Genomic DNA, 27964 nt, shown 5'->3' on the forward strand with positions numbered 1-27964 from the left:
GGGTGTGGGGGGGGTGCAGCCCCCCCACAATTGCAGTTTCGAATTCCTGGATTTTTGCTCATGTGAGCATTCGGTTAGATAAACTTTTGTTTATCTAATATTGACCCGGGCTTTAGGCCTCTGGCAAATCTCTTGCCTCTCCCATAGTGCCTTTTTTAGGCAAAGTTATGAGCATAAAATTACCAACACGAAAAATTCTAATAAACAAAATTTAAAAATTATGCTGGTAAATGCTAGGAGTCTTTGCATGAAACTTTAGTCATTGCAAGCATTTCTTGCCCTGGAGGATGCTGACATTTGTGCAGTCACTGAAACCTGGCTCAAAGCTGTGGAGAGCACCCCATCCTTACCAGGTTACTCATCCTACCATACTTTCAGACCCCAAATGGAGGGCTACAAAGCCAAAGGAGTTGGAGTTTCAATATTTATCAAAGACATACACAGCTCCAGGCTGGTCAAACAGTATGACACACAGGAGACACTCCAAATGCAGTTAACTGTTGATAAAACATCTATTCAAATCATAGCTAGCTACAGACCCCCCCAACCATGACTCAGGATGCCCACGTCACCTATCTGGACTTACTTGAATCCATCAAGATTCAACCCTCTCCACTGATCCTAGGTGACTTTAACTACCCAACCATAGAGTGGAAGACATATTTTAGCCCAAACATGAATGCCCAGAGATTCCTCGACTTTGTCAATGCCAATGCATTGGACCATCTGGTTGACACCCCTATGAGAGGTGAAAATATCCTGAACCTGGTCCTAACCTACATGAGTAGCCACTGTAGCACTCCTACAGTGTCAGCCTCCTTGGTAAGATCCGACCATAAAGTGATCACTTTTGAAGTCACCATCTCCTCTGACCCCCCTGTCAGGGTCAAATGAAAAAACTCTGACTACAGTCTCCTCAGAGCAGGTATAAGCAGCTTCACAGCCACTGTCCCTTCAGTTGGAACTAGCACTAATGTCCAAGCCTGCACCAAAAAACTATATGAGCACCTACATAGCTGTCTGGACTCAGCAATACCTGACAGGATCAAATCACCTTCCTCAAGGAAGAGCAAACCTGTGTGGTGGACAGCAGCAATAAACAAACCCTATAACAGAAGGGAAAAATTGCTGTCTAGGGCCAAGAAGGAGCAGGTACCAAGTTGGAAGCAATCTCTCCTTTGTCTGAACAAGCAAATAAGGTCACTGGTGAAATCCTCTAAGGCTAACTTCATGTCCAAATTGGCCACATCTAACAAGGACAATCACAAGGCCTTCTTCACATATGTCTACAGTCTCAAATGCAACACCCAAATCTGCTCTGAACTGGTGGTCAGTGACACCACATACACAAATGCCATGGATATAACCAACCTGCTGGCAGACAGGTTCAGTGAAAACTTCACTCCCCCTGTCTCCCCTATCAGTAAACCAGGACATTTCCAACACCTGCCCCCTCCCCTCATCACCAGGGAGCAGGTCCTTAATGCCCTCTCAAAGGCAAAAAATACAGTCTCCATGGGACTCTATAAAATTCCTGGCTATATCCTACATAAACTCAGGCATGAGCTCTCAGCTCCATTAGATACCCTATTCAACCAAAACCTGGGCACTGGCTTCATCCCAGCTGAAGGAGGACAGCCACGGTCATCCCTCTACACAAAGGTGGAGTGTCCACTGACCCAGGCAATTATAGGTCCTTCAGCCTAACTAGCCTGATCTGCAAGGTCATAGAATGCATTATCATGGACCTTATAAACAAGGACATTGGCAACCTCCAAACGCTTGACCCCACACAGTTTGGTTTTGTCAAAGGGAGATCATGCCTGTTAAACTTTGTCGACTTCTTTGAAACAGTCACCAAAGCCATGGACAAGGGGAAGACAGTACACACCACCTACCTTGTCCTAGTCAAAGCCTTTGACACTATTCCCCACTCGGGCATAATAGATAAACTTTCCCAGCTAGGCATCAACCTGTATGTTACCAGATGGGTAGCTAACTGGCTGACTGATAGAACCCACTCAGTCAAAGTAGGGGAAGCCACCTCAGGTAGTAGACCTGTAATGAGTGGTGTACCCCAAGGGTTGGTCTTGGGGCCTGTTCTGTTTGGGATATACGTTTCTGAGGTCCAAGCCAAAACCCGTGGTGTGTGACTGACCAAGTTTGCAGATGACTGCAAGCTTGGCACTGTGTTATATTCCCCTAGTGATGTGAACATCCTCCAAGAGGGCCTTACTCAAACTAATGATTGGTGCCAGAAGCATGGCCTCAAACTGAATGCCAAGAAATGCATCATTATCCCCTTTGGGGAAAATGTCATCCCCACTAGTTATCGCATTAATAACAGCGTACTAAGCATGCAATCAGTTGTGAGGCACTTGGGCACCCAGGTTGATAGCAACCTGACTTTTGACCACCACGTTGCCTCCATTGTATGGAAGGCTTTCTACATGGCTCACCTCATAAATAAGGGTATTTCATCCAGGAACAAGGAGGTCATAACATCCCTGTACTCTTCCCTTATAAGACCCATTATCGAGTACAATGCCTCCTTCGGCATGTACCTTATCAAGCACATGCAGTAGTCGGGAGACACAACAGAGGTTCCTGACCAAGAAAATCCAGGGTCTCAAACACCTATCCTATACAGATAGGCTAAAAGCCCTGTCCCTCTAATCAGTCTCATACAGACTACTCAGAGGTGACTTGTGTCTGGCATAGAAGGCTATTTCAGACCTAGCCTTGATGGAGTTGCTACATATCCATAAGACAAACTCCACTCGTGAAACCTGCGTGCAAGGCCTTAACCTGGTCTGTGACATTAATGGAACTTGCTGGTGGGCTAGATTTGTGTCCCAAAGACTCTCCCATCTGTCGAATAGACTCCCTCTCCATGTCAAGCAGAGTACCTCTCTAGCCCTCTTTAAGAGGAACCCAGATGACTGGATGGAAAATAGAAAATATACCCCTGGGATCCCACCTGTGTCCCTGCTGGACAGGGGAAACAGGTGCTGACTTTGAGGGAACATGAATGAAATTCTTGGCTAAGCTTATAAGGACCTCCAGGCCAATAGCCTAGTAGCATCCTATGAACCTATGAACCTATAAACCAAACCTAAATGTTTTGGGCAAATGAATATATGTAATGGATGTTTCCCTTGTTGTAACTGTTGCCATTGTATCAAGGTGTGCAAAGTCCTACATATTAGTTCGGGGAACACTTTTAAGACTTTTGAGATGAGGCAGCTCATTATTTGTACGCAAAATGGATAATATGTATGGAGTTCTGTTGCTGCACTGCTTTTCAGGTGGGGCAGACATTCAAACTGTGAAACTATGTATTTCTTTCTATATCAATGACATCAGTTGTTGTAGAGAACAAGCCCATTGGCTAATCATAAAAAAGCATTCCAATGCAGTATTTACTTTTATAGGAGTAGCTAGGTTGGTGAATTAGGGACTTGATAAGGGACAATGGCAACAGATGTTACCTAAAAAAAAAAAAGGATCATTACTTTAGGCATCTTGTATGCCCCTGGTTTGAATAAAGAACTTTTAAGAAAATGTATATGTATTATTTTATTACTGTAATTTCAGATAGTGTATGGAATTGACAAAAATACAGCAGTAATTCCAATCTTTAGCCAATAGAGGGCTTTCAATAACAATGAATGATTAATGTGAAAAATGTTCTGAAGTTAATTATTTGTTTAAAATGCACTTGAAATTTAATTTTGAGCAAGTCATTGGGATATTTATTCTTTTTTCTACTTACTGATTTTTATTGTAACTATGTCTCTGAACTAAACACATGCTATTTAAATGATGAGTTGTTTAGATATGATTTACATTTCTAAAATATGAATGTTTTCTTAAAATATTTACATGGCTTAGTCTACTACATCGGCTTGCAGTTTGGAGATTTATGGTTAGATGTTACTTTTGATGCTAGTTGTGAAACCAGTTTGTTTTTTTGGTATCTGCCATCTAAATAAGTGGAACTGAATGATTTCTATGAGTGTGGGTATTTGCATTATTTATAGTATCAGTGGTTAAAAACAAGGTTATGCATAGTTTTTAATTGTTCTGTTGTAAGGTTTTGGTTTTGTCTGTGTATTGCCATGTCACCATTTATCAAAGACACTCTTTTGAGAAAGGCAAAATGCATATAGTATACTTAACTGTGATAATTATAGCATTCCAGATGTGTAATAAAAGTGAAGAACTAATAACAATGTATAATAATTTTGAATATTATTTATATATTCTATATTTATGAATAATTTAGTAGAGTCTGACTGATTTTGGACAATACTTAATTATAATTTAATTTTTGGAAGTATTCTAAGTCAAACTATTTTTTGTAAGACTGAGCAGTTATTTGGATGTACATTGGCTTCCACACAGTGTCTAATTTAAACTATAACCACATCATTTTTTAGGATAGTTGCTTCAGTGTAGAGCTTTAGGTCTTGAAATGTAAGGAGTCAAATTTCCCTACTAGTTTTGTGGAATCTTGAAAAGTGGCATGGGGTTTATTGCTTTGGCTGCTTTTATTTATTTATTATTTATTTATTTAGTTATTTAATTTATTTATTTAGTCATTTCTTTGTATTTGGGTTTGGTTTAAAATAAGCTAAATGGAAGTGTCTGTTGGAACAGGAAATTAGCAAACTTGTCAAATAATGCCACTGGTCTACTTTGTTGCCTTTTGTAACTCAATGATTAAAGTATATTAGATTTATTTTTAATTGACTGTATTTTGTAAGATTTGAAGAAGAATCTGATGGTGTTGGCTGAAAGCTTGACAGATTTTATTATTTTAATAAAGCAATCGTATAACTGAGCACCTTGACTATAGCAGCTATTATTTATTTTTCTTTTTTCTACCAATTCAATGGCAGGCTAAATAATTATGTATGTGTCCAAATATTTCCCTTAGCTGGTATTAATATTATGGAAAAAGTGCAACATCTGTTTAGAGATTGTGCATGTTAGACTAAGTATTTTACATTTTTGAGGATCAAGTGACCTTTCTATTGCATTAATGAACAGGTGTATTATTTATTTATTTATTGACATTTGTTAACCGGGTATGTCCAAATGGGCTCGAGGCCCATTTTCAGTGAAGACCCGAGGAGAAAAGCTCCAATACATGAACAAGTTACAGAAAATTCTAAATTTTAACAACAAGAACAGGTTTATACAAAGAAATGTAATTAAGCATCTAAAATTCAATTATACAGAAAATGTAACGAAAAGGGGTAAATTGCAATGCAAGCACTCAAATTTTTATTTTTTTTTTATCAATTTTATTTACATATGTACAAGCAGAGCTTTTAAGCAACGGTTCTGGTTAGTAAACATTAGTACATATCCTAAGATAATAGAGTACTTATGAGAGAGAGAGGAGGGAGAGAAAGGTATTATAGTGGGGTGCTTAAGTTGGTGCCTGACAATGTCAAAGTCTGGAGTAAAGTAGGTAAGATTTGAGTTTTTCTTTAAAGGGGGCTGGGTGGATGATGGAACGTATATCTATAGGGAGTTTGTTCCAAGCTTGAGCAGTGGAGTATTTGTATAAGAGTTTGCCTATGTTTTTTGGGGTTGGTATGTGAGCAGTAGTTTCTGACTGAAAGTGCGGAGTGTTCTTGGTGGAGTATACATAGAGATGAGCGAAGAGAGAGCAGGACAGGATGCAGGCTTATTAAGAATGAACTGAAGCATTTGGAGTTGAGATAGAAGTAGGAGCTGGGGAAATTCAAGCCACTGGAGTGAATTTAAAGCTAGGCAATGATGTGCATTGTAAGATGAGTTTGTGACAAATCTAGCTACTTTATGGCAATGATGTGCATTGTAAGGTGAGTTTGTGACAAATCTAGCTATTTTATGGTAGGTTTGCTGGAGTTTGGAAAGGGTTGTGGTTTGAATGTTTGTGAGTATAGAGGCAGCATAAAGGAGGGAGGGAAGGAGAAGGGCTTGAGCAAGGGAGAGTCTAGCATTGGTGGTGAGAAATCTTTTGTTGCGGTATAGTAAACCAAGTTTCTGGTTTGTCTTTTTTATTCCTTGGAGCAGGTGAAGATTGAATTTGAGTTCATCATCAATGATGACCCCCTAGGAGTTTTGTGTGAGCTTCTGGTTGGATTAAAGTCTTATTAGTGGATGCAATTACAAAGGTGGATTTATGGTGAGTGAGAGATTGAGGCAGAAAGAGTAAGAGTTTGGTCTTTTTGGGGTTAAGGATAAGTAGGTTGTTGGATAAACACTGTTCAGTGGATAGAAATGCCTGTTGTGTTAGGGTGTGGAGTTTGGAGATATTGTCAGAGATAGATATGAGGGTTGAGTCGTCAGCATTACATAGTAATGACAATGATTATCTTGTAGGAAGTATAGACATGAACTATGAAAAAGTCGGTTTTATAATATTTTACCAGACTACGTTTTCCTCATTATCTAATGAATAAGTATTTAATTTACATTGCCAGTTCTAAATGAAATGGGATTCGGGCAGCTCTGCTTTGTCCCTGTATTTATCTGAAGTTGTTGCAGCACAGAATAACTGCAGCACTCAAATTATTGTAAAAATTGGATAAAAGTTTAATAAAGGATTTTGGAAAATTCTTACAAATTTAAATAGATAAGCCCAGCTTGTTTTGTCATGCTGTCTGGAGATCAAGGTTTAAAACAAGAAACAGCTGTCCTATAATCTTTGCATTGTTTATAATAGCCAGTGCTATCTATGTTATTGCATATTTGATGGTGTAGAATAAAACTATAGTATTCTTCACAGGCTAATACAATAAGAAGAGACATTTATTTTATTTATTTTATTTTATTTTACATTTGTTGACCGGGCTGGTCCAACTGGATTTATGTCAATTTTTAGCAGAGGCCCGGGGAGAAAAGCTCCAAGTGAAATACATTAAACATTGAGCATTAATCATTAAAAGCATTTAACATTTAAAAAAGTTACACATATAGTTCAGAGAAAAAAAATAATATTTTTTACAGTGTCTGCAATAAGCAAAATAAGAAAATCACGGAGAAAATTTGAATTTAATAATAAGTTTTTGAAAAGATTTGAAGCAAGATAAGTGAGAGTTCTAGGAGCAGAATGCTAGCTAGTCAGGGTTAGAGCAGGGGCAGAGCCAGTGAGTTAGGAGGTGAGTTTTGAGTTGGGATTTGAAGCTGGGAAGAGTGGAGAGAGCAGTGAGGTTGGAAGGAAGGGAGTTCCAGGCTTTTCCAATTGTGTTGGAGAACAAGGAATCGCCTGCTAAGTTGTTGGATTTACAGGTAAATATTAGAAGTTTGTTAGAGGAACGCAGACTTTTGAGATTACAATAAGGGCTATTGAGAGTAGTGAGTATAGGGGTGCTGGTAGGTTTGTAGAGGATTTTATGGGCTAAAGAGAGCTGGTGAAATAAGATGAGATTTTGCAGTTCTAGCCACCCCAGTTGTTTTAAGTTAAGGCAGTGGCGAGTTCTAAAGGTAGAGCCAGAGGCAAATCTGGCAATACTGTTGTCTTGACATAAAGAGATCCACCAGGGAAAGACTTGCAGATTTTGCAGTCCATATTTAAAAAGGTGGTGGGTCTGTAGAAGATTTGGATCTATGCATTTTAAAAGTACTATGGTTAAGCAGTAATAACATGTTTTGAAAGAATCATTTCCTGTAATGGTATCATTTAAATCCTCAGAAAGAGATAGCTAGCTTCTTACAGCTTTAGTTGATATACCTCAGCTGGGAGTTTGTCAGGGTCTGGGATTCTTATGATTGTCATTTATTAATTTTAGTTGTTATTTAAGCCTGGAAATGACTTGTTAAGATAGAGGACTGCATCAGTAACTATTTAAGGTATTGCCAATCCACCAAACAAAAATTGCAGAAACAGCTTTCACTAATAATGGAATTTTCCCTTTCTCCAGTTTTGAGAACTTCAGAGTAAGTATATAATTTTGGAGGTGTCCTCCTCATGAGGGATGCCTCTGCAAAAATAACGCACACCTGAAGTTTGCCAGACGTTGATTTGGTAATTTTTTATGGGTTGGCACTCGATTAAAGAGTTGTTGCTCTATCAACACAAATTCAATTTGATAAGGATTTAAGGTTTCAGATTTAAAGAATTTGAAGGTGTGGTATGTTGTTATTGTTTCCTTTGGTTTAGTGGGGTTTTAAGTAACAGTTTTGTTTTAGGGTTACAAGTGCCCCAAATATTATGCTGACTTAAGGTTTATTGTATCAGACAGGTTTTGTAAGCCTAAGGCAACACATAGTATGAATGAAGTTTTAGTCTTCCTTCTGCATTACCTATGATATTGTCTGTTATGGTTTACATCTTATTTTAAATGATTTGAGTAACATACTCATAACGTGTATCTCTAGTTGAAAAGCTGTAGGAGAGTATTTGTAGGGAAGCCCTTCTGCCACATCTTTGTGCTAGCTGTGTATGTAGATGGAGTCATTCTAAAATGTTGTATTTTGGTGCAGACATAATTATATGTCTGGACGTGGCTTATGACATGGCAGAACCTGGGCTGAATTTACACTTTTCCCCTTCATTTTCTTACCTCTTCTGTGACTACTTAACCTGTTCCTGCTTCATTTTCACTTTACTCTTCCTTCATCAGCCTTACACTGAAGACATGTTACCACCACTGGCTCATGTAATGGTTTCCGATTTTTAGCTATTAGTGAATTGTACTCTGGAGTATTTGAGATTTAGATGTTTGTTACTAGTAAAGTGAAGATGCCATTGTATGGTAACTGGTTCAATTGAATTTACTACCATATTAAAATGTTTCTGTTGCCTCACAGCAAGAGGTTCTCCCATTCAATTCTCGGCTGGAGTGTGGGGAGTGCCTTCTGTGTGGAGTCTGCATGTCCTCCCTGCGGTTGGATGGGCGTTCGAAAGACATGCGTAAATGGGCGTGCCTTCGTTGAAGGTTGAACGTCAAGCTGGCACCTCAGCATTCGTCAAAATCTACTGCCAATCATTAGTGGACCGGAGTTTTGCTGTGGCGACCCCTAACCTTGAAAAGCCGAAAGACAACAACAACAACAACATTAAAATGTTTTGTGTTGAAGCCTTTCTCCCGGGGTCTCCACTTTAAATAGCCCTGGCCCTAGAGACAACTCATAAAAACAAATAAATAAAAACCTAGATGTACAGCCATTGAGACTTGATCAGCTTGATGTGTCAAGGTATGATATGCAGAAACATCGCACATGCAGTTGGCCTTAAAGTGATTGTGCTAACTGTGAGAACGTGTTCATCATGACATCTGTCAACAATTACATGCCATGTGCTTCACATATATAGGGCATTTGTGTGTGTACCTTGTGTACATTGTAACAAAAGGCAAATATGTGCACATGACCAAAGAAACTAGAGTGTCACAGAAAGGCATAAAAACAATGTGCATGCCATGAACATTGGCCATAGAAGTCACATTGGTGCCTGACAGATAAGCAAACTAAATAACTCATGCAAAAAAGAAGATTGCATGTGTACAGTTTAGTACTGATAGCAGCACAACAGTCCAAGAACATTACATGGTCATGAAAGCTATATTTTACAGGCACTATTCACCACAATTGTATCACATTCTGTAAATACTGTGGGCACTTGGTAAACAACACAAATGGTCATATGTGTGTATTTGTGCAGTAATTCTGAGGATGATTGTAATTTAAATAATTGACATAGTGGCTCTACAAGTGTAAATTTGGGGAAAATCTGGGAAAATGCACAGTAAGTCTGAGGTTTCTGTATGTCAGACTATACCCCTTACTGTAAGGTACAGTGACATAATATATACAAGAAGCAGGGATGTGGAAGACACATAGCAGCAAGCATTAATGCTGCTGTTTCAGGCTTTCAGATGTTGCAAGACCATCAGGCTTGTTGGCTGTTGGGGAAGCACCCACCAAGAGGAGAAAACGCTGAGAGAAGAAGGGAGCCACTTTTGAGACTTTAAGTATTTTTCCTCTGTTTATTTGCTAAGTTTTTCTGCATAGCCGCCTATTTTGAGCATTTTCTGGCTTGTTAAATTTGATTTCTGCATTAGTAACTGTATTTAGAGCACAACCTAGAGCTGTTTACTGAATTTCCTGTTTGCACTTATTTTTAAAACCGTTTTTTTCTCAAAACTTGCATTTTATCTGTCTTTGGCCTAGCACTCTTGTGTGGGGTCATTTACTGCACTGTTATAACTTGCTGATACTTGTTAACCTCTGCTATCTCTGAAAAAACAAAAAAACAAAAATAAAATCTTGCTTTTTTCCAACTTTACTGAGATTTTAAAAAGTTCATTTACAGGCTTGCTGTTCTTGAACTGTTTGTAAGTTTCTGTGAGGCCATTTTTTGCTTGGGCTAAAGGAAAGTCTCTCTGTTGATCAGTGGCAGTGAAAAACATTGAGCAGCCTTTCTGTCCCCGTGGGAGTGGTTACTGACTTGAAACTGTAGTTTTATTGGCCATTCTGGGTCAATTCCAAAACTCCTTCATCTTCCTCTCTTAAAACCTGGTTGCCTCGTGGTTTTGGCGTCTTTTCAGGCTTGTTGGCTGTTGGGGAAGCACCCACCAAGAGGAGAAAATGCTGAGAGAAGAAGGGAGCCACTTTTGAGACTTTAAGTATTTTTCCTCTGTTTATTTGCTAAGTTTTTCTGCATAGTCGCCTATTTTGAGCATTTTCTGGCTTGTTAAATTTGATTTCTGCATTAGTAACTGTATTTAGAGCACAACCTAGAGCTGTTTACTGAATTTCCTGTTTGCACTTATTTTTAAAATCGTTTTTTTCTCAAAACTTGCATTTTATCTGTCTTTGGCCTAGCACTCTTGTGTGGGGTCATTTACTGCACTGTTATGACTTGCTGATACTTGTTAACCTCTGCTATCTCTTAAAAAACAAAAAAACAAAAAAAAATCTTGCTTTTTGACCACTTTTCTGAGATTTAAAAAAGTTCAGTTACAGGCTTGCTGTTCCTGAACTGTTTGTAAGTTTCTGTGAGGCCATTTTTGCTTGGGCTAAAGGAAAGTCTCTCTGTTGATCAGTGGCAGTGAATAACATTGAGCAGCCTTTCTGCCCCGTGGGAGTGGTTACTGACTTGAAACTGTAGTTTTATTGGCCATTCTGGGTCAATTCCAAAACTCCTTCATCTTCCTCTCTTAAAACCTAGTTGCCTCGTGGTTTTGGCATCTTTTCAGGCTTGTTGGCTGTTGGCAAAGCACCCACCAAGAGGAGAAAACGCTGAGAGAAGAAGGGAGCCACTTTTGAGATTTTAAGTATTTTTTCTCTGTTTATTTGCTAAGTTTTTCTGCATAGCCGCCTATTTTGAGCATTTTCTGGCTTGTTAAATTTGATTTCTGCATTAGTAACTGTATTTAGAGCACAACCTAGAGCTGTTTACTGAATTTCCTGTTTGCACTTATTTTTAAAATCGTGTTTTTCTCAAAACTTGCATTTTATCTGTCTTTGGCCTAGCACTCTTGTGTGGGGTCATTTACTGCACTGTTATAACTTGCTGATACTTGTTAACCTCTGCTATCTCTGAAAAATCCAAAAAACAAAAAAAAATCTTGCTTTTTTCCCACTTTTCTGAGATTTAAAAAAGTTCATTTACAGGCTTGCTGTTCTTGAACTGTTTGTAAGTTTCTCTGAGGCCATTTTTTGCTTGGGCTAAAGGAAAGTCTCTCTGTTGATCAGTGGCAGTGAAAAACATTGAGCAGCCTTTCTGCCCCCGTGGGAGTAGTTACTGACTTGAAACTGTAGTTTTATTGGCCATTCTGGGTCAATTCCAAAACTCCTTCATCTTCCTCTCTTAAAACCTGGTTGCCTCGTGGTTTTGGCATCTTTTCAGGCTTGTTGGCTGTTGGGGAAGCACCCACCAAGAGGAGAAAACGCTGAGAGAAGAAGGGAGCCACTTTTGAGACTTTAAGTATTTTTCCTCTGTTTATTTGCTAAGTTTTTCTGCATAGCCGCCTATTTTGAGCATTTTCTGGCTTGTTAAATTTGATTTCTGCATTAGTAACTGTATTTAGAGCACAACCTAGAGCTGTTTACTGAATTTCCTGTTTGCACTTATTTTTAAAATTGTTTTTTCTCAAAACTTGCATTTTATCTGTCTTTGGCCTAGCACTCTTGTGTGGGGTCATTTACTGCACTGTTATAACTTGCTGATACTTGTTAACCTCTGCTATCTCTGAAAAACAAAAAACAAAAAAATCTTGCTTTTTCCCACTTTTCTGAGATTTTAAAAGTTCATTTACAGGCTTGCTGTTCTTGAACTGTTTGTAAGTTTCTGTGAGGCCATTTTTGCTTGGGCTAAAGGAAAGTCTCTCTGTTGATCAGTGGCAGAGAAAAACATTGAGCAGCCTTTCTGCCCCGTGGGAGTGGTTACTGACTTGAAACTGTAGTTTTATTGGCCATTCTGGGTCAATTCCAAAACTCCTTCATCTTCCTCTCTTAAAACCTGGTTGCCTCGTGGTTTTGGTGTCTTTTCAGGCTTGTTGGCTGTTGGGAAGCACCCACCAAGAGGAGAAAACGCTGAGAGAAGAAGGGAGCCACTTTTGAGACTTTAAGTATTTTTCCTCTGTTTATTTGCTAAGTTTTTCTGCATAGCCGCCTATTTTGAGCATTTTCTGGCTTGTTAAATTTGATTTCTGCATTAGTAACTGTATTTAGAGCACAACCTAGAGCTGTTTACTGAATTTCCTGTTTGCACTTATTTTTAAAATCGTTTTTTCTCAAAACTTGCATTTTATCTGTCTTTGGCCTAGCACTCTTGTGTGGGGTCATTTACTGCACTGTTATAACTTGCTGATACTTGTTAACCTCTGCTATCTCTGAAAAAACAAAAAACAAAAAAATCTTGCTTTTTCCCACTTTTCTGAGATTTAAAAAGTTCATTTACAGGCTTGCTGTTCTTGAACTGTTTGTAAGTTTCTGTGAGGCCATTTTTGCTTGGGCTAAAGGAAAGTCTCTCTGTTGATCAGTGGCAGTGAAAACATTGAGCAGCCTTTCTGCCCCGTGGGAGTGGTTACTGACTTGAAACTGTAGTTTTATTGGCCATTCTGGGTCAATTCCAAAACTCCTTCATCTTCCTCTCTTAAAACCTGGTTGCCTCGTGGTTTTGGCGTCTTTTCAGGCTTGTTGGCTGTTGGGAAGCACCCACCAAGAGGAGAAAATGCTGAGAGAAGAAGGGAGCCACTTTTGAGACTAAGTATTTTTCCTCTGTTTATTTGCTAAGTTTTTCTGCATAGCTATTTTGAGCAATTTCTGGCTTGTTAAATTTGATTTCTGCATTAGTAACTGTATTTAGAGCACAACCTAGAGCTGTTTACTGAATTTCCTGTTTGCACTTATTTTTAAAATCGTTTTTTTCTCAAAACTTGCATTTTATCTGTCTTTGGCCTAGCACTCTTGTGTGGGGTCATTTACTGCACTGTTATAACTTGCTGATACTTGTTAACCTCTGCTATCTCTGAAAAAACCGAAAAACAAAAAAAAATCTTGCTTTTTCCCACTTTTCTGAGATTTAAAAGTTCATTTACAGGCTTGCTGTTCTTGAACTGTTTGTAAGTTTCTGTGAGGCCATTTTTTGCTTGGGCTAAAGGAAAGTCTCTCTGTTGATCAGTGGCAGTGAAAAACATTGAGCAGCCTTTCTGCCCCCGTGGGAGTGGTTACTGACTTGAAACTGTAGTTTTATTGGCCATTCTGGGTCAATTCCAAAACTCCTTCATCTTCCTCTCTTAAAACCCTTTTTTGGCTTGTTTTTTGTTTTTTTTATAAGCGCAACAGTGGGCAGCGCCGCCTAATTGGGTTTAAACTATTCCTGGCTCCACAAAGTCTGCTCTTCACTTTTTCCCTTAGAACTGCTCTATCTCTCAATTTAAACACCATATTCTCATTCTAAGGCCCTTCACTGGTCCAATTAAGTAGTCCTACAAGTTAGCACTATTAAACCATAAGCACTACTTACTCTTGTAATCTCTACGATTACCCTGTCCTCTATTGGTCCGTCTTAAATTCAGTTTCCCTATTACTCTAGCATGTCCAAAGGTCAGTCAATGGTTTCCTCTCCAGTCCAGCTGGTGAATCTGGGAATTTTGAGGCAATGTTACAACTGTCTCATGTACACGGACAACCCTCTCCTCTTCCAAACAGGTTCAAATATATGTGAGAGATGCAACTATTTAGCCAAACTGGAGGCTGAGCTCTCTCATCTCAAAACTGATGTAACCAGTCAGGAGGAGAAGGTAACCTCACACAACACAATTTCAGTATCACATAGTCCCACCACATCAGCGAACCAAACATATAAATACACAAAAACATAGGAGGCTCTAAATAAAAATCTACCTAAGCAACAGAGACCTCCAAAGCAGACATCCAAGCAACCGCTACCTCAAAACAAAACACACACAACACATAACCCACAAAGTCAGTGTGCCAAGCAGCCACAGCCCTTAAGGCTGAATAACACACCTGATACTCTTGTTATAGGTGACTCTATTGTCAGACACACTGACGTCGCACTCACCAGGCTGAATAAAGAGAAGGTCACAGTGAGCTGCCTGTCGGGCGCTAGGATCTGCCACATAACGCAAGCACTCAGGTCACTCCAAAGCAAATACAAATATGACTCAGTCATTGTACATGCTGGTGTGAATGACCTGACTCCCTGGACTACATGAGAAGGGACATAGAGGAGCTCTCTGATCATGTAGCCCAGGCTGGTATGACCCTGACCTTGAGCAGCATCTTGCCCTCACCTGGAATGATGCCACAGTACAAAGACAAAATGATCAATTTTAACAATTGGCTAAAATTTTGGTGTCATTCAAAGGGGATCCAGTGTCTGTCAGCCTGGGATGACATGCTCGACAAACCCGTTTCGCTAGGGACGGCTTGCACTTGTCACCACTGGGCTTGGATATTGGCAAAGGCTCTTGCCACCCCATAGTGCCTTTTTAGGCAAGGCTCAAAAGTCAAACCCACCCCATAGAGAGCACAAGGAACAAGAAACTAAGGGTAATGCTGCTAAACGCCAGAAGTCTTAACCTCAAGATGCACGAAGCTCTCCTCAGTATGGAGAACATCGATATCTGTGCAGTGACAGAAACCTGGTTCAAGGCTCCAGAGAGCACCCCAGCACTACCAGGCTATACCTCATATCATGCTGGCCCCAAAACCCGGACGAACCACAAAGGAGGGGGAGTTTCCATATTTATCAAGGATATCCACACCTCCAGGTTAGTGGCATTGCACGAAGAATCGGAGACCATCCATGTGCAACTAACAGTGGGCAAGACTGCTTTTCAGTTTATAGCATCCTACAGACCACCCTCTCAAAGTCAGGAATCCCATTCGGCTTTCCTGAAAATATTGGAGAACATGAAGATCTCTCAGAACACCATTATATTGGGCGACTTCAACTACCCAAACATTGACTGGAAGCACTACTCAAGCCCCAACACCTTGGCCCAGAGATTCCTGGAAATTATAAACTCAAATGCTATGGAACAGCTAGTCACCACTCCCACAAGAGGGGACAACATACTAGACCTGATCATTACCAACATGGGGACTCTATGCTCCACACCAGAAGTATATCCCTCATTGGTAAGATCAGACCACAAATTAATTTCACTGGATGTCCACATCCCGACTCCACCCCAGCCCAGAAAACCACAGTGAAAAACTTCTCAAAGCGAACTTCTCACTTCTCAAAACCGAAGTGGAATCCTTCAAGGCCACAGGGCCAGTGGAAACTACAGCCCAAACTGCAGAATCCTATATAAATGCATTCTACAAACATCTCCAGGAATGCATGGATCATGCTATCCCAAACAAAACCAAGACCCAATCATCCAAAGGCAGGCGTCCAGTCTGGTGGACCCCTGCCATAAATAAACTGTACAACAGAAGGAGGAAGCTACTACATGATAGAGCAAAATCCCTAATAGGGAAGGCATCTCTGATCATACAATCCCTCATAAAATCCTCCAAGGCCAGCTTCGAGAGAAAAATTGCACAGGACACCAAAGACAATCATAAGGCTTTTTTCAGTTATGTTAGAAACTTGGGATGCAACTCCCAGACTTGTTCTGAGTTGATTCTAAATGACAAAAAATACACTGAACCCACAGACATCGCCAGTATCCTGGCAGACAGGTTCAGTGCGAACTTCTCCACCCCCTCCCCCCCAAAAGAGCAAATATCTATCCCGGCAGAGGGCTGCCTCCCAAACATCTCAGATGCTCAGGTGAAAGCTGCCCTCTCCAAAGCAAAAACACTGCTTCCATGGGACCAGATGGCGTCCCAGGCTCGTCCCTACATGAACTACAAGAGGAACTAATCCCTCAAATAAAACAGCTATACAATCTCAGCCTCACTACAGGATATGTGCCCACAGAATGGCGTACAGCAACAGTGGTCCCACTCCACAAAGGTGGAGCATCTACGGACCCTGGAAACTATCGCCCCATAAGCCTGACTAGCTTAGTCTGCAAGGCTATGGAGAGGATCATCATGGAGCTCATAAACAAAGACATTGGGGACCTACAGACACTAGATCCTACCCAGTTCGGCTTTGTCAAGGGCAGATCCTGCCTTTTGAACCTGGTTGACTTCTTTGAAACAGTCACCAAAGCCATAGATGAAGGAAAGGTAGTCCACACAGCCTATCTGGACCTTGCAAAGGCATTTGACACAATACCCCACTCGGGCATCATAGATAAGCTATCCAGCTTAAATATAAACCCCTATGTCACAAGATGGGTCAAACTGGCTCAAAGACAGAACCCACAGAGTGAGAGTTGCTGGAGCCATGTCAGACTCAAAACCGGTCACAAGTGGCGTCCCACAGGGTTCTGTCCTGGGACCACTCTTGTTCGGTATATACTTTTCCGAGGTACAGGCAAGCGTGGGAGGACTATGGCTCACCAAGTTCGCAGACGACTGCAAACTGGGCGCCATAATCAACTCTCCAGCTGACACAAACATCCTTCAAAAGGTCTCACAGAGACAGATAACTGGTGCCAGCGCCATGGTTTAAAGCTAAATGCCAAAAATGTATAGTCATACCCTTTGGCAAAAACAATGTGCCCACAAATTACCACATAGGCGGAAACCCATTAAGTACAGAGAAAGTTATTAGAGACCTGGGGACCCAAGTTGATAGCAATCTCTCCTTTGAAAACCACATTGCCAAAGTGGTTAGAAAGACCTTCTACATAGCCCACCTCATCACGAAGGGTTTCACATCTAGATCAAGAGAGGTAATCGTGCTTTATTCATCCCTCATCAGGCCCATCATAGAATACAATGCCCCTTTTGGGATGTACCTTACCTGACACCTGCAGCAATTAGAAAGACCCCAAAAGTATCTCACCAAGAGGATCAAGGGTCTCAAACAGATGCCATATACTGCTCGGTTAAAAACTCCAGCTCTACTCAGTTGCATACCGCCTACTTGAGGCGATCTATGCCTGACATACAAAGCTATGTCAAATCCAGAATTAATGGACATGCTCCACCTCAGTAAATCTAGATCCCTTAGAGCCACACGCTCGAGGGACTTGAACCTCAGCACAGAAATAAATAGAACTTGCTGGAGGGACAGGTTCATAACCCAGAGGCTCCCATCGCTCTGGAATAGAATTCCAGTTCATGTGAGGCAGAGCACCTCACTGAATCTCTTCAAGAAGAATCTCGACAAGTGGATGGGGGATCGTAGGTTTGTTCCAGGGATTACTCCTGTGTCACTATTAGACAGAGGCACAGTAAACTAAACCTTAAAGGGCACAGTATACTCAAATCAAGGGGTGGCGTAAGCCATACAGAATCGGGCTAGGCTTATAATTGCCCCAGGGCAGATAGCCTAGTATGAACCTATGTTTTTTTTCCTTAAATATAGTTTTTCAGACACACTGAGACAGTTCTAGGTCTTAAAACTATTACAGGTATCCCATCTCGCACTTAACCTGTATGAGTTAAAATAGTAGCATGCAAGTCATGGTCCCCTCCCCACCATTCCTCAAAGACATACAGAAGTGAGGAACTGAACATCATAGGATAAGAAAAATGTTTACCAAACAGGTAGAAAATATGAGAATTAGTGGGGTCCTATGCACGTGGTCCAAGTAATTCACAGCATTTATATGTTTGGTGTACAGAACTTTTTTTCAGGATACAGCATTGAGGGACTGGAGGAGACACATACAACCTAAGTAGGACGTGACAAAAAAGGATGAAGATATAATGGGAAGAGAGATGCACATATCTGAGACAGACACTGTAAACACATTGGATGTGGGAAAACATGCAGTCCGGAAGACTGGAAAGCATGCAAGGCAACAGTAGTTTTCAATGAAAAATGCGACCGATCAGGTTTACACAGTGGGAGCAAAATGTGATACACAAAAGAAAAGAGGCCGTATGAGGAATGAAAGAGACAGTAAGGCCAAGTATCAGTGTTGCTCTTCCAGACCAAAGCCACATGCACTTGACATTGGAGGCTGTCAGGTATGCCCTCAGATGTTACATTGTTCATATGTGCATGATACCACAGCAGCACCTCAGTGACTAAGCGCTAGCATTTATTGAAACCTCAGATTGAGACTAGGAGGTTGTTGGAACCCCATCTGCTTCGACATTCTATTCATATTCCTACATCATTCCATGTGTTTTGGCTCACAGGAAACATGTTCAGGCTGTCCGTCATCATTATACATGTATAGCTGTCCAATGAAGACAGGAAAGAAAAATAAACAACAAAAAAATATATAAAAATAACTGCATATTGTACATACATCAGATCAATGTAGTCAGCTAAATGTGTGCCATATACAAAGTACAGCATACTGTGCAGCCTGCTAAATGACCTTTTTGCAACTGTTACATGAGCATGCCACTACCTTGAAAGCCCCATGTTACTGAATTACAATATAATATTAACATAGCTAACACACATCTTGGTGCTAAATGTGACTATTAGTCAGTTAATTACATGCATGTTAAACAATCTATGTTTGGGGCGTGGATGCACATAAGCTGCACACAAACATGCATAATGATAGCACATTCTAATAAGCAGAGAATGAAGACCTGTCACATGTATACCTGTGTGAATATTTGTATCACGAATTGGCTACAGTAGCCACATGGTACAGACATAGTTGTGCATGATACTGGAACAAAATAGTATCTGTAGGACTCTGCCACATGTCAGAAATGAATTTGACGTAAGAGATGTGTGATACATTTCCACACAGCATATAAGAAGATTAAGTTAATCCATATCAATATACATGTTCAGTTACTTGAATACTCTTCCCTGGGAAAGGTCTTTGAGGTACATCACATACAAAGTATGCAGACCTCAGTGGGCATACAGTGAATATGCTGAATTAATTATAAATAGTAATACAGCATGACTTGTCATGTTCTGTATGTTCCTTGCATCTACTCACAGAAAAATGTAGCATTAGCATAGAGGGATAAGTTAGTATCAAAGCATACATGTAACCATGTGGAAATTTGTTTTGGGGATTCCACATGTATAGCCTTATACATCATAATATGTAACCCAGCATGTAAGCAATGTAGATATCAGTACCCCAGAAAGCTATAATGTTTAATGTGGAACATCAGTGGATGACATAACTACGTTGAATTATCATTTACTTCTTTCATTGAGGATGTGCAAATACTAAGTAACATATACCTTTAAACAACCACCACACTTGCATATAAGCTGTATTAATGCAGCTTAGGAATACCTGACTTACTGTTACAGTGCATATTATCACATTCAGATTCTGAAGATTCATACCACAGAGACTGGTCGGCGCATACCTCTAAAAATACCCTGCCTGCACTACAATGGCCTTCATTCATTCCACGTCCCTCATGAGATGTGTAGCACAGTGAGGTTGGGTAAGGTAATACTACTGCAGTGAAGGAGTTTTACAAAACATGCATTCAGACTGAAGGGGTCAGAAAAGACTAGAAATATTAGAGAGATGGATTTCAACAGGACAGTTTAAACATAAACAAAAGATACAACAAAATGCATCGAGAACAAAATTCTAGGAACAAAGCACACATCTGGACATGATGGAGTAGCAAAAAGAAGTAGGGAGCGCAGCTTATTTAGGTAAAACATAGCAAGAAGCTTTGGGAGAATACCAAGAGACATAGCAGAATACATTGACACCAAAAAAACAAACAACAAAATAAATCAACCCATACAGGGAAATGGCAAGACAGAGAAAGGTAGTTCTGAGAAGGGTAACAAAACGGGACAATATTCTTCTTTGGAATCAAATATAATTAGAGACTGAAATACCTTAATGTATGTAGGCTCAAAAAAGTTGAAGATGGGACTTGACAGAGATCTGTAAGTTTATCATGAATCAGACTAACTGCCTTACCTCAAAATAAAAAGATGGGAGAAAAGAAGAAGACACACTGTGACTATGCAAGGTAAGAGCTACAGGATACGTAGGGTCTTCAGCTTACAGCACAAGTAAGGAACTGAGTTATGGCCATGTGAGTCAGAGGGTGCTTAAGTGTTGTGCAAAAATCTGGTACTAGGCACACACCAGTCAAAGGTGAGAGGTTCTTCAGTTATGATGCTGCTGTTTCTGCTCTCCCCCATCATACTTTCCAAACTGTATTAAAAATAATTTAACTGCGGCATGTCATTAGTGTAATAGGGATCTTGTTCCATAGTCTAAAATATTTTGAATGTGACTTTTACTTGCTTTGAGTTAGTCTCTATATGAAACGTATCAACTTCATTCTTAAATAACCATTTCACAGTTTGTAATAGAAAGCAGACATTGAGCATCAAGTATGAATGACTTTCAAGATTAATTTTCTCTTTTGCTGTGATGATAACACCAATAAACTGCTAAATATCCTGGACACTCTCTTTGTACATCCTCAGCCTTACTTACACCGTTGATGTAATAGTCATATGATGTGATGTTGTCCTATCTCACCTTCATTCTTAACTAGTGGGTTTGGAATCGATCCTTGGTTCCAACTTGGCCATTTTTTTACAAGCTCGAGGTCTTCCACTGGCTTGTGGCTGTATCCCTATACCATCATGCCTGAGGAAAACTCCCCAGATCTCGTTTTCTGCTAAACAGATCGGGTGCTTCCATTTTGGCTCTGGCTAATTTAATAAACTTTTTCTTCTATTTTATTAATATAGTTGCTGTATTTTGGCTGTTTTAGTTAGTGATTAGTGTTTAAATATTTTTTCTCTCAGCTTAAAAGAGTTCATTCTGATTTTGCTTCTGGTCGTCGTTTCTTTTACCTCGGGCCTGTGTTACTCCCTATCCCGGCTTAATTTGGTGTTAAAGCCTCTTTTTTTACAAGCTTTTTTAATTTAGAGAGTGTTATTAAGTAGATTGTTGTTCCACTTGCTTTTTTCTGACTAAAACATCAGCTTGTTTAAGTTAGATGGCTGCCGTGCCCTAGTTAGAAGGCTATCCTTCTCCAGTCCTTCTCCCATTTGAGATAAGCAGCATCGTTTTCAGTTGGAGAACTGACACCCTTTCCCTTCTTCTATTGTGATTGTTTTATATTTCTGGTTGTGTTTAAAAAATAAAAAAATAAATAACAAATATATATATTATAATTGTTTGGCAGACTTTGAGTATACTGATACCTTCTTATACTTGTTATTGTTATTGACTTAATATATTCACTATGTCTAAGGAAGATAAGGAAAGCAAACCATCAGGGTTTAAAAAGTGTGCGAAATGCAACCAAAAAATGTCCATCATGGATGGACGCACTATTTGTGTATATTGTGTAGGAGCTGTGCATCTGGAGGAATCCTGTACTATTTGGCACTCTTTTAGTTCAAGAGTGCTGCTTGAAAGGAAGAACAAGCTTATAATAAGAGGTTTATTGAAGTCCCCCTTCACTGAGGTGTTAGAAGAAGGTCAGGGCACTTTTAAATTGACCAACTCTCCTTCACCCAAGTCTTACAAATCTGTAAAAAGGTCATCTCCTTCTTCTGGCCATTTGGAGCCAGCAGAAAAGCTGACCAAAGTTACTTCTTCAGACCCAAAGATTGTTGGGCCCAAAAAATCATTACTGGCTCCATCAGCATCGGAGCCAATAGAATTTGAAGTATGGAGCCGGTCCCCAGAATTGGTACTGGTCTCCCCTACTTTAAGGTCACCTCTTCTACAACTGCTTACATCTCCTGCCCCCTCCTCTCGGTCCTCAAGGAGTCTTTCTGATGATGATGTGGATCGGGTGGTGTGCAGACTCTTAAAGACACCGGTGCTGGCCAAATTGCTATCGGCTCCAACCCAGAGAGATTTGGAGCTGACCATGACCTCCCCTTTGACATTTATTCCTCCTCTGAGCTGACCTTGGAGCTGGAATATCTGGAACCTACAGTAGTGGAACCGTCAGCGCCAAGACCTATTCTGGGTTCTTCTGGTCTGACATCTGCTCTGACATCTCGGTTCCATCTGAACCCAAGGAGTCTAGGAGCTGACACTCTCTGGTTAGGTCTGGGGAGGGGAGTCAGATTGGACACTTGTTGGATCCGACCATGCCTCTCAGGGCTTTGGCGCAAGTGAGCTCAGCTCCTACATCGGCCTTGGAGCCAATCCCCTTGGTTCAGGGGATCCCTTCTGGTTCTTCAGAGCTGGAGGTATCGTCGGATCAGGGGTAAGGGGCTTTTGGGGTGATAAGGAGAGTACTGTCTCCACAGAAAGCTCCACTCATAGGTACTAACATTCTTCCCCCAAAAGCACTGGCGTCTGTCTCGGCACCGCACCATTGACAGGCACATGGAGACCCTAGGCCTCAGGATACCCCATCGGGTGAACCACTCTCTTCAGAAACCTCTCCAGAACACCCTCCTGAAGAGGTCCCTCATAACAGATTTTGTAAGAAGAAGCACTTAGACTCCCCAGAGGAGTCCATCACTTCTGATACAGAACTTGATGATTCAGAAGGCTCCCCACAGTCAGCCTCTGAGGATGTCTCCTTCGCAGACATCTTGGAAATCCTTAAGCAGAGAGGTGGCTGGAAGGCCATTAACACTTCTGAGGATGAGTCTATATACCTGAAGGCTTTTGGGTCTCACCCTTCCACCGCTTGGGTGTCTCCACCTTTCACTGAGCTTATGCAAGTGGTTAGTCGAAAGGTGCAGGAGTCTCCAGACTCATTGGAACCTGTTCCTTGGAGACCAAATAAGTTTATTACTGCACCTTCAGACAAGGAATGCCTTACTAAGGGTGTCCCAGTAGATGCTATGGTGTTGGTGGCAGCCACAGAAAAGGAGCTTTCAGAGACTTCCTCGTCTGTCCATCCACCAAAACTGTCTCATATGATGGACAGATTACGGGAAGCACATGTTCTCTTCAATGACATTTGCACTCAGATCGTTGAATTACCTGACTCATTTTACTAGGTTGCAGAGGGATCTCTTGAAAGAGCTATGAGATACTCTACAAGGTTCAGTAGCTGCAGGAGTTTCAGACAAGGTTTCCTCTCAGCTGTCCACCTTAAACTCTGTGGTTAACTCCTCCATGAGACTTATTTCCTACGCAGCAGATGGAGTGAGCAGGGCAGTGTGTGACTTTTGTAGAGCCTTTTAAGTCTACCTTTGTTAATGCCCCCTTCAATGGCTTGTCTCTCTTCGGGCCAAACGTTAGGTTTTTCACTACCTTCCAGACCTTACCCAAAAGGTCAAAAGGGAGGAAAGATGTGGATCCAAAAAATCCCAGAGAGCTTTTCAGGACAAAGGTGGTGACTCTTCCCCCAGGGGCAGAGGGGGAAGTAGTAATGACAGATGCCATCCACATGGCAGAGGGGATCCGCAAAATCAGGACAACAGGGATTCCTTCTGTGGTAGGCCCTTTAAGAACTCCTGAAGGGAGGCACACCTATCCATCTCTGGAAGCAGCCGGAGTTGCTCATCTTTGTACCAAGAAGCCTGGCTAAAAATAAAAGACAAGTGGGAACAAAGCAATAATATCTGGAGTCCACTATATACCCTTTTCCTTCCCTGTTCCAAACATAAAGAACATCCAGGATGCCTCACCCAATCAAAAGGAACAAGCAACTCTAGAAATTCAAAAGTTGCTAGAGAAAAGTGTCATCCAGACAGTCCCCACACACCAAATCGGATCTGGAACTTACTCAAGATTCTTTTTAGTTCCAAAGAAAATGGGACTGGAGACCCATCCTGGATCTCAGAAGATTGAACAAATCAGTGAGGAAAACAAAGTTCCAGATGGTAATGCTGCAGTCAGTATTCCCTTTTCTGGGAAAAGATTGGATGTGCTCTATAGACCTCCAAGATGAGTACTACCACATAAAAATGGACAGGCCATCCAGGAGTCATCTGTGCTTCTAGCTAGGAGTCAGTCACTACCAGTTTTGAGCTCTCCCCTTTGGTTTCACTACAGCCCCCAGAGTGTTCACCAAGTGTATGGCAGTAGTCATGGCTCACTTGAGACGTCTAGGATTCTGAGTGTTTCTGTATCTAGACGACTGGCTCCTAACCTCCACCACCAAGCATCTACTGATAGAAGCAAGAGACACCACAATACAGCTCTCCTCTCATCTAGGAATCATGATAAATTATGAAAAACCTGCCTTGTTGCCATCTCAATTTATTGTTTTTATAGGAGCAGATCTAGATACAACAAAATGATGGCAAAACTTCCCCCAGAAAGAGTTAAAGTTCTACAACATCAGGTCCAAATCCTACTGTCCAAGAGGAAGGTTCAAGCAAGAACACTTTTGAAAGTCTTGGGAACCATGGCAGTGGCAATAACCCTAATTCCATTAGCACGTCTGGACATGAGAATTCTACAGTGGTTACTATTCGCTCAGTGGTCCATGCAAGAACTACCCATGTCCCACCAAATTTTGATAATGGAATCTTGCAAGAAGGACATTCGTTGGTAGCTTCACTCCACTCATGTGACTTTAGGTTGACCCTTTGTTCTCCCCCAGCCATTAGCCACAGTGACCATTGATGCGTCCCAGATAGGGTGAGGGGTTATTATCTGGGAAGGACAGTCCAAGGTACTTGGCAGGACCACAAAGCCAATTTGCACATCAATGTCCTAGAGATGAGAGCAATGCTTCTAGCATTGCAAGCACTTCAGGACTCTCTTCCACTAAGAGCTATTGCAATACAGATGGACAACATGTCAGTTGTTTGGTGTATAAACAAGCAAGGAGGAACTAGGTCCTACACCCTTTGTCGAGAGGCCCTGAGAGTATAGCAGTGGTCAACCTCCTCCCAACACATTCTGATAGCAATGCACATCCAGGGCAAATCCAACATGATAGCAGACAAACTCAGCAGAGCAATTCTGATGCCTCACAAGTGGTCCCTAAAACTGGAAGTAGTGGAAATTGGGGCCAGCCTTGTTGCACCCTTTTTGCCACATCCATGAATGCCAAATGCAGTAGCTATTTTGCCCTAATCCCCCCCTCTGGGGGAGTCACCAAGGGATGCTCTTGTACCAGATTGGCCCTCGGGTCTCCTCTGTGCCTTCCCTCCATTTCCCCTGATTACCAAGGTTCTTCAGAAAGCCAGCTCATTGGGAAGCAATTTGATTCTCATCGCCCCATACTGGCCTCATCAAATCTGGTTCCCCTTCCTTTGACCTCATCTCCAGGAGGAGCCGTTGGTTCTGAACCCAGTTCCGGACCTTCTGACTCATGTATCAGGGATGCTCCATCCCTCTCTTCAAACCCTTAAATTGACAGCCTGGTTGCTCCGATTCCAAATATAGCCAGGCTCCCTAACCTTTCCTCATCTGTGAAGCATATCTTGATCTTGTACCATAAGGATTGAATGAGGAGATTATACATAAGTAAATGAAAAAGGTTTTCTTCTTGGGCATTAAGTAACCACATTGATCCTTTTTTCGCTCCCATAGGTTCTATTCTTAAATTTTTGACAAAACTGTTTAATGAAGGCGCAGCTGCAGCTACCATTCTATTTCAGTTGGCAGCAATATCTAATTTTCACGTAAGTCATTTGAGACCAAGTCTGATGGCTCACAGACTATGGAAAGCTTTTCTAAAGAGCACCTTTTTATTATGACCACCCATTAAGACCCCTTTACCACCATGGGATCTAACCTTTGTTCTATCCTGTTTGATTCTCCTTCCCTTTGAACCTGAATCATCCTGTGATCTAAAGTTCTTGACATGGAAAACAATTCTCTTGATTGCCGTCACTTCTGCCAGAAGAGTTTCAGAGTTGCAAGCTTTATCGATACAGCCCCCCTACATGCTTTTCCATGAAGACAGAGTCTCCCTTTGAACAAATCCATCCTTCCTATCAAAAGTATGCTCAGAGTCTAATTTAAATCAGTCCATAGAACTACCAGTGTTTTTTCCTAACTATGGCAACAATGCAGAATATGCGCTACATCAAATGGATGTACATAGACAGTTACACTTGTACTTACAAAGGACAAAAGACTTCAGAATATCTGACCAATTATTTGTTTCCTTTTCAGAATCTAAAAAAGATGCTTGTGTGTCTAAGGTTATGCTTTCAAAATGGCTATCAGATTGCATTACCTTTACATACAAATCTCACAACAAAGATCTACCCTTTAAAGTTAAAGGTCATTCTACAAGAGCCATAGCAGCCTCATCTGCCTTTCGGGCTAGAATACCAGTTGACACCATTTGTGCTGCTGCAACATGGGCAAGACCTCATACCTTTATCACTCACTACAAAGGGGATTAGCCTCCAGGAACAGGGCCTGTTTTGAGTCTACTGTCCTGGAGAACATTCTCCCATGAACAGCCCAAGAAAGTGGGTGCTAGGGACACTGTCCCACTAGTTAAGAATGAAGGCGAGATAGGACAACATCACATAAAGAAGTTATGTACTCACCATAACATTCCATGTGTGTTGTCCATCTCGCCTTCATTCTTACATCCCACCCTCCTTCTCCCAGCCTTTGGCTCCTGGAGGACATAGTGGTCAAGTTTGGAAAAGTATGTTCTCTGACCTTCTCTGCTGTTAAGTTTGAATAATTTTTTACTATTACATATTGTTTATCAGCAAACAAAACCTGGGGTTCTTTCCTAGGGCATGATGGGATAGGGATACAGCCATGAGCCAGTGGAAGCCCTCGAGCTTGTAGAAAAATGGCCAAGTCAGAATCGAGGATTGGTGCCAAACCCACTAGTTAAGAATGAAGGTGAGATGGACAAAGCACACAGAACGTTATGGTGAGTACATAACTTCTCTTTCTGTTCAAGTAGGACTAGCAAGGAATGTATAAGAGCTACAGGAGAACCTGTTTGGTAGAGTTTATAAATGTAGACCGTGTTGTGCCCAGTAATCTTAGTAGCTGAGTTAACTCTCTTTGCATTGCTTAAAAAGTTTCGACAATCATTAACAAGAGTAATCAAACGTCTGTAATTCTCCACTATAGAAATGATGGGAGATGAATATTTTAGTAGTAAGGTATGTCCTCAATCATCTCTGAACATCTCTCACTTCCTACGATTTTCAGATACATGCATCCCTTTTAAGCATCCTATCTTTTGATTTTGCATTATTTACAACATCTAAACATTTGCTGCGAGGCATTTGTCATTTAGGCATTACCATAGGTTCATAGGTACTAGGCTATCTGCCCGAGGGCATTTATAAGCCTAGCCAGAGTGTGTCAGCTTTCGCCACCCCATTGATTAATTAACTGATCCTCTGTCAAGCAGAGCCAATGAAGTGATCCCAGGGGTGTATTTTCTGTTACCCATCCACTCGTCAAGGTTTCTCTTGAAGAGTGTTAGTGAGGGGCTCTGCCTGATGTAATTTGGAATTTTGTTCCAAAGCATAGGGAGTCTCTGTGACAGGAATCTATCCCTCCAGCATGTTCTATATATTGTTGTGGCGAGGTTTAGCTCACTAGAGAGTGTATCTTGCAGTGACTTG

General features: G+C 41.0%; 1 protein-coding gene across 1 annotated transcript in view; it reads left to right on the top strand.

Annotated features, from left to right (window-relative positions):
- LOC122800404 (protocadherin beta-15-like) overlaps nucleotides 1-22395 on the top strand; it is a 68789-nt gene extending 46394 nt beyond the window's left edge. The window contains exon 2 of the mRNA XM_044069853.1: nucleotides 21730-22395. Coding sequence (XP_043925788.1) covers nucleotides 21730-22395 — 666 coding nt within the window. The remainder of the gene's footprint in view (nucleotides 1-21729) is intronic.
- The last annotated feature ends 5569 nt before the right edge of the window (nucleotides 22396-27964 follow it).

This window comes from Protopterus annectens, chromosome 4.part0 (genome assembly GCF_019279795.1).
Source record: "Protopterus annectens isolate FY-2018-M chromosome 4.part0, PAN1.0, whole genome shotgun sequence".
Taxonomy (NCBI): Eukaryota; Metazoa; Chordata; order Ceratodontiformes; family Protopteridae; genus Protopterus; species Protopterus annectens.